The sequence below is a fragment of the Brienomyrus brachyistius genome, unplaced genomic scaffold (genome assembly GCF_023856365.1).
Source record: "Brienomyrus brachyistius isolate T26 unplaced genomic scaffold, BBRACH_0.4 scaffold32, whole genome shotgun sequence".
NCBI lineage: Eukaryota > Metazoa > Chordata > Actinopteri > Osteoglossiformes > Mormyridae > Brienomyrus > Brienomyrus brachyistius.
In genome coordinates, this window is record NW_026042307.1 from 895,245 (window position 1) to 903,243 (window position 7,999).

Sequence of the window (7,999 nt, forward strand, 5' to 3'; positions counted from 1 at the left end):
CGGCATATTTGAATAAGGACAGTACCCTTTTTCAAATAGAAATCTCACATGGGTAAAAGAAGGTGGAAAAATTGGCTGATTAGAAATTTTAGACAGTTACGTAACAGTCTTAATAATGTCCCCAAACTTAACATACACTGGCCCACTTTCAAGCCCAATGAACATATATGTTCTCTCTTGAGGGGCATGTGTGCACAATTTGTGCACCTGGGGAGGATAAATAATTACATCCTGACAGCCATTGATGTAATTAAGGTTATTTAATACCAGTAGTCTAGGAAGGTAAGTCCTATTCAGGGGTACATTTTCTAAATTCTCCCATTATCAACTTATAAAATTAGAACCTTTCAGCTGAATGTTCTATCTACGTAAGTTGCTAAATGTTGTTAGCATCTATGCTTTTGGGAAATGTACCCCAGGTTAGCAGAGGAATAGCAAACAACATTACAAAGACAAGAGGCTAGTGTACTGCCTGTAGCCTGCTTTTGGTTAGTTAAAAATATCTAATTCATACTGAAGTAAAAAAAAAATGGATAGCAGAAGTCCAATTTCATTACAAACAACAAATACATTAGCTGCTCAGCTTGCTGGTTGGAGTTCTTAGTAAAAATTGCTTGATAAAACAAGCATCCTGAAATCATTTGTTCACTGAAATGCAAAATAATTTCAATGTTCTTGTTACAATGCTGCTAACAAAGTTTTGACTATGGTAATGCTGTGCCTATTGTGAAGTGGGAGTTTTACAGATAAGGTTACCATACATCCCGGTTTACCCAGACCCGTCTTCCTTTTGGAGTACGAAGTGAATGAAAAGACGGCGATTTTCCACATATGACGGCCACTCAGCATCATCACACAGCGTTTGCAAGGTTTGTGCACGTTTACTTTAAAAATTAAATGACATGCACTTCTCTACGTAACACGCTGCTTACGAGTGACGTGACTTCTGGAAACCATAGGCACTTTGACACTTTATTTTTGTTTTCATGTGAACAGTGAATCGTATTCTTTGCTTAAAGTTTAACAAACTTTAGCGTTTTGTAACTATAGTTGAAAAAGACGTGTATACACATATGTTGTGTCAGTTGTGTGTAGATTGTAAAACGAGAGGTGGTAAGGTTACTGTCATGTATGGGAATTGTAGTTTTAATCGTTTAGAGACGTAGATTCCAGGATATAATGACTACATTTCCCGAGACCGTTTTACTGTGGGCGTTTCCTGGGTAAGCATAAAAAATAATCAAAAGTGGTTTCCGTGTCGGTATAGGTAGGTGAGTTTGTTTTTTGGTTTGTATTAATTAAAGCAGCTTTTACATATGTAGTAGTTTATGTTTACCCAATGTACTTCCAAGGTACCAATCTATATTGCTGAAATCCATAAGTCAGTGCGTTGTTTCCGCTAATAGTTTCTCAAGACTGAAAGAATGCGCTTAATAAGGTTTCGTGCAGGTTTGAAACCTAGCCATTTATGTTACGCTTTTACATTCCTCTCGCTTGTGAATGTACTGCTTAAATATTAAATAGTTAATTAAAATCTACATTACGTTTACTTCATGCTGTAGTGTAATTCTGATAAATTGCTTAACTAAACATAAGTCTGATATTTGTAGTAACACAGGCTGTTATAGTAATAGGATTAATCGCAGGTGAAGAAGTTAACATGTTACAAATTGGTGAATAGTAACTAAACAAACTGATGATTTAATTGTGCTGCCTCACGCATAAGAAATTGCTTGAAATCTCTTGGAGAAAGAAAACTGCATGAAATGGACCGGATTCATTAAATAAGACCACAACATACGAAACATCAGGTGTCTAAGATCTCTAATTTCTTTAGATCCATATTACACATTTTACTTTAGAATTGCACGTGTAAAACACCCGCGATCGGTTATTAGCTGACTCAAGTTGATTGACAGAGATACAACCATAGACACATGAATAAATGATCCTAAGAGATGTTTCCCTGGGAAGGCTAGAGTTCATCTGTGAGATGGCAGTGATTAATGGCTGTGTGTGTGTGTGTGTGTGTGTGTGTGTGTGTGTGTGTGTGTGTGTGTGTGTGTGTGTGTGTGTGTGTGTGAGAGAGAGAGAGAGAGGTGGCTGCCTATCATTGCATCTTCATTTGGCCTGTTGTCTACATGCTTTTTAGCTACAAGAATAGCTGTAATGGTTTATCAGAGCATTGATGAATCACTGTTAAATTTCAATTATGCAGTTCCATAGTAATGACCATATGAATCACATTTAACTGAATTTTGCTTATATTGTCTTTTTAAATTTTATATAACAGCATTGCTGTACAGATAGTAAGTATATGTAAAGTAATTGTTTAAAACAGTACGGCTACCAAACAGCTTATTGAAAGTCTATCAATATCCAAATCTCTATTAGTTGTTCTTAAAATGGACATTGAGGAAGAAATTAAAATATTGTTACACCAAACATAAAACAGCTCATGTGTACAGTGTTCCTTGCTTAGGGGCCTGGAAGAGAATCATTTGAAAGGGATAATGAAGGTTTCTGTTAAGTTTCTTCCTTTAAAATGCATCGTTTGTCAAATGCATAGGTAATGGTAACACAAGGTGTGTTTTAAAGCTACTATATTAGGATTTTCATTCCAGACAGGACAATGGTCACAAGAAAATGCCATACGTACTAAATTACAAGGCAAAAACACCAAAGCTGACAAATTAAACAACTGATATCTGTGATACTTTTATTTTTACATATATTGTCTTATGAATAACTTGCATTTTGTAAGGATGTTGAGCTCTTTCTGGTTGATCTATATGACTAAGTGTGAAATTGCCAGTTGTTGTTCTGTTGTGATTGCTCTCATTTGACAGTGTCACATTGTCTTTGTAGAAATTATTTAATAGTTTAGTAATATTGTTTTATAGTTGTGTTGTATCATTTTGGGGCGTAGGGGCAGAAGGGCCTTATGCAAAGTGCAGCCTAGGGGCCCCTGAACATGTTAATCCACCACCTGTTTTTAGAAATGCCATGTTGTGCTTGGTGCCGTGACTGTTGAGGTTACCTTCACACATTTTTTCATTTTTTGCTTTGTAGCACTTGTGTGAGACGGAGACATGGTGAAGTGCTTCTTAATCCATACCTTGTGCCCTGTGAGCACACTGTCCGCCAAAGAGAGCAGAATCCTGTACTGTCGTGTTTTTGAGCCAACGAACCGGTTATCGGGAATGAACACAGACGTAATTCCGGAAGAGAGACGCCTATTAGAAAAAGAGAAGTTGGCTACGATAGCAAGGTAAGTGCTGTTTAATACAAATTGGTGTGCTGAATCCTTCTGAAGTGTGGAGTCCACTGTGAAAATGCATAGATTGTGCAACATTGAGTGGATGCATTCTAAAAGGTCCCCATCCTCATTAGAACATGCCAGGTTTGGTCATGTGACTGAACTGAAGTACTGCATTGAGACTAGCAGAGAGAATTGAACTCATGTCCATCTCTTTCACCCAGGCAGGTACAGAGCACATGTAGCCTCTGCAGGGAGGCAAGGGGACAGCCCTCTGCAGAGCCGGTGCTGGGAGAAGAGGCCAGGGTGCTTGAGGAAGCGGACAGCGGGATGTTGCGCCTGCCAGTAGGGGATCCCTTTCCAGAGGAGCATTTCTTGCTGTGGTTGGGCGTCAGTGCACTGGGCTTCTCTATGGTATGCCACGCTGATGAGAACCTGCTGCTTGCAGAGGGGGCCTTACGGAGCCTGGCCTCCCATTGTCTGGAGAGTCTGCGGCTTTTGGCGCCAGGCAGTGAGGTAGGCTTGAAAAGAAGGGGGGGGGGAGGGTTTGCAAGAGCAGGGTGATGGGGAGAAGAAAAAGGAAATGTGTTGGGAGGGAGGTAGTGACAAGCAATGAAATGTGACAAATGCACAACTGATTATTCAGTCCCGACAGGATTTGTGTGATGCCAAAAACCCTTGATTTTGCAGCAGCTGTTCTCATTTTGTGATTGAGGTTGCAGAGTTATATGTGCTTTTTTTAATGGAAAATTTGCATAAATCTGCAAAATTGCGAGTTCAGGAAATTAGAAAATATTGTTTTGGTTCCAGTTAATTCTTAGTAAAAAGTCTTAGTAAAATAAACTCGATCTAACATTAGCAGCAAAACACGAGTAACCTGTTAGGTTGTCTATGGTACAGGTTCTTGTGTTACTGCACGTCTGGTCTTCTGCCTGCTCTCAGCTGGTCACCGTATTTTTCCGTGAGCCATGGCTCTGTCTGTTTTATCAAAGGCTTTAAAAAGTGGAATCTATTTCAAATACTGCTGAGTTTACCTGATTTTTGCATTAATTTCTGAGACTGAAGAATTGTGAAATCCTGTAGGGACTGATTACGGTGTTCATGAAGACCAGGGCACATGTATTCAATGAAATGCACCTTCTGAATGCTTGCAGATAACCAGGTTAAAGGAGTGACGTGCTTCTTCATCCGCTTCCCAGGTGCTGCTGAAGAGTGACCGCGTCGAAGCACTGCTGCATCACCTGGTTCCTCATGGACAGCTGCTCTTCATTAACCACCGCTTCGCACAGAGCCTCGACAAGGAGCTGACGGCCTGCTTGGCTAAATAAAGGATATTACCACGGTGCGCATAAGAAAGCAGAGGATCAATCAGTGTTTTTTTCCAAAAGACACCTTGACTTACCCTTAATTTTTGTGATGAAGTAGCAAACTAAGGCATACTGGAAAATCATGTGACTCAGTGGGTTAAGTCTCTGCCTGTGATTGGAAGATTGACACTTCAGTAATCACATGTCAGTGGGCCCTTGAGCCAGACCCTTATCCCTCAGTTCCCTGAGCACCACAAGGGGGCTGCCCCTTTGTTGTGACCCCCCAAGTTTGCAGTCCCCTCTATGGAGGGCAGGATGGGGCAAAGCAGAAAGAGAATGTACAGGAATGTTGGTGCATATGAGTCTATGCAAGTATATGGCAGCAATATACTTTCATGGATAAATTTTATATGAAGTGTTTACAGTCCAAGAGCAAAGTGAGTAACCTACTGTATGAGATAAGTATGACCTAATTTTAAATGATGCAATAAATAGTGACTGCTGCAATATGTATTATGAATGAAAGTTAGATTTATATGGCACTCTTCAAGACACCTAAAGTGCTTTTCAGAGCCAATTGGGGGTCGCTTTAACCACCACTGTGTAACACCCACCTGGATGATGCTACAGCAGCCATTCTGCACCAGTACACTCACCACACAGTCACTCAGGTGGTGAAGGGGCAGGAGAGAATTCACCAATTAGATACAGGGGATGAATAGGAGGCCAGATTTGACAGGACCATACTGGGCAATTTTAACCAGGACATCAGGGAACTGCCCCTATTCTTTCATAAGATACCCAAGGATTTTTTTTATGACCTCGGTTTTACCTCTCATCTGAAGGGCAGCACCATTTCTATCACCATTTTTAGAGCACAGTGTCCCCCATTACTGCACTGGGGCCCTAGGATCTACACAGGCCACACCAGCAGCTCTTCTAGCAGCAGCCCAGCTTTCCTAGTTGGTTACCCATCCAAGTACTGGCCAGGCATCATCCTGCTTAGCTGCAGATCGAATGGCTCCTGGCTGGTTATGAGAACCAATCGGTTGCCTTGTTCAGCATGCTGGTGAGTTTTGTAGAAGCTGAGCCTCATCCTGGTAGTGTAAGCTTTGATGCTCTTGTAGTGCCTTCTGGAGGCCAGAGGGTTGCAGAGATGTTGACTGGGGTATGTGGGTTTGGTGAAGATGGTGGTTGCTCTGCTGGGATGCCTGTTGCTGTAAATGCTCTTCATTGGGGGTAGTGGAACACCGATGATTCTCTGAGCACTGCTGACAACACTTTGGGGGGCTTTTCTCTGTACATTCGTGCAGCACCTATACCATGTTGAGATGCAGCGGGTAGGCATGCTCTTGGTGCTGCCTCAGTGTGGTACTGTAGATAATGATTAGCTTGAGGTTTGCTTTACTTAATATTCTTAAGTGCAGTCATTGCTGTGCCCACTTCATCAAATACACTATACTGCAAAAAGTATTGGGACACCCCTCCAAATCATTGAATTCAGGTGTTCCAATCATTTCCATAGCCACAGACCTGTGCCTAAAATCAAGCACCTAAGCATGCAGACTGCTTCTACAAGCATTTGTGAAAGAATGAGTCGCTCTCAGGAGCTCAGTGAATTCAAGTGTTGTACCCGTGATAGGATGCCACCTGTACAATAAGTGTATTAGTGAAATTTCCTCACTACTAAAACTTCCATGGTCAACTGTTAGTGGTATTATAATGTGGAAGCAATGGGGGTCAACAGCAACTCAGCTACATAGTGGTAGGCCATGTAAAATCACAGAGCGGGAACAACACATGCTGAGGCGCACAGAGTGCAGAAGTCGCCAACTGTCTGCAGGGTCAACAGCTACAGACTTGCAAACTTCATGTGACCTTCAGATTAGCTGAAGAACAGTGCGTAGAGTGTTTCATGGATTGATTGTCATGACCGAGCAGATGCATCGAAGCCTTCATTTTTTTTGTTATGGCCCTTACAATTAATAAGGTGTACAATCTACGTTGAAACTATCTGGGTGGTGCAGCCGATTATTGTTTAGTACGTCGTAAACTTGAACATGGGGCATTTTTTTCCACCGTAGGCTATGATCAAACTTACGCTTAGCTGGTGAAACCCACTGCAGAAAACTAGTAAACCTCCCTATCCCTGCAGAAAGAGCGATCAAGCCTGTCAGAAGGAAATATTTCATGAATGCTGAGGTGTTCAGAGACATTATGTCTGCTCAAATCCAGCGAAATGCAGCCAAATTGATTGGCCGGCATTTCACAATACAGGTGGACAATGACCCAAAACACAGAGCAAAAGCAGCCCTGGGCTTTATTAAAGCAAAGAAGTGGAATACTATCAAATGGCCAAGTCAGTCACCCGATCTCAACCCCATTGAACATGCATTTCCCTTGCTAAAGACTAAACTACAGACCCTCAAACAAACAGCCAGTGAAAGCTGCTGCAGTAAAGGCCTGGCAGAGCATTAAACAGGAGGAAACCCAGCGTCTGGCCATGTCTATGAGTTCATTGCCTGCAAAGGGTTTTCAACTAAGTATTATAATTGAACATTTTATTTGCAGTTACATTAATTTGTCCAATTACTTATGAGCCCATGAAAGGAGGGGATTGTGTAGAAAAATGACTTTACTTCGCCACATTTTTATGCAATGTTTTTGCTCTCCCACTGAATTACTTAAAAAATTTATTGTGGTAATGTACAGAACTTAAAAATTGAAAAACTTTGTCTCTGTCCAAATATTTATGGTCCTAACTGTATATGGTCACATCCAACAACATTCATTTTCTCTTTGCATCTTTTGCTTGCATCTGGTACCTTTGGATTAACTATAGTTACGACTGTTGGCCGATTGACAGGCTCTCTGTCCAATTGGGGACAGGCACGTGATGATCAGTAGGTACATACCCTTTCCAGTTGCAGTGCCGCTAATGTTGTAGCGTTTTCATATTTGTTGATGCGTTTTTATTGCCCTTCAGGGCTTCCGTAAAAAGCACAACAGTGCTGTATCACTGCAGTTTATGGAATATATTTTTAAATAATTTTAAAAGCTTGGTTAATTCAATGCAATTTTATTTATATAGCGCTTTTAACAACAGTTAACTTTAGCATGTGGTGGTTAATATGATGATCACATACATATATAGTTTTGAATGTAAAATTATTACATTGGGAAACTACATAATTAATTTTGACCAACAAGGTCAAAAGCAACTGAAAATTGTACCAAATGAGACAAACCCTTTGCATATCTGTACTAAATCATTTGGAAATGTGTGTGAATCAATGATATCATATGACAGGTGTTAGGTGCCGTAAGATTCGGGGGGATGCCCTGCACGTTCTCCGGACATCCTACCCAGTCGCCTTTTCATCTGCTCCTTCGACTCCGCCTTCGGGACCTGACTCCGCCTCCCTTGCCTTCG

General features: G+C 41.1%; 1 protein-coding gene across 5 annotated transcripts; it reads left to right on the forward strand.

Moving 5' to 3' along the window:
- Nucleotides 1-272: 272 nt before the first annotated feature.
- Nucleotides 273-6,491, forward strand: LOC125721123 (AP-5 complex subunit sigma-1-like). Of its 5 annotated transcripts, XM_048997115.1 has the most exons (5): nucleotides 273-368; nucleotides 778-869; nucleotides 3,073-3,271; nucleotides 3,484-3,775; nucleotides 4,459-6,491. In XM_048997115.1, the coding sequence occupies exons 3-5, from the start codon at nucleotides 3,093-3,095 to the stop codon at nucleotides 4,585-4,587; spliced, it is 600 nt and encodes a 199-aa protein (XP_048853072.1). In that variant the 5' UTR covers nucleotides 273-368; nucleotides 778-869; nucleotides 3,073-3,092; the 3' UTR covers nucleotides 4,588-6,491. The 5 variants fall into 5 exon arrangements, with proteins under 5 accessions (XP_048853072.1, XP_048853076.1, XP_048853074.1 ...); XM_048997119.1 differs by lacking the exons at nucleotides 273-368; nucleotides 778-869 and adding an exon at nucleotides 1,131-1,223; XM_048997117.1 differs by lacking the exons at nucleotides 273-368; nucleotides 778-869 and adding an exon at nucleotides 1,209-1,271.
- The last annotated feature ends 1,508 nt before the right edge of the window (nucleotides 6,492-7,999 follow it).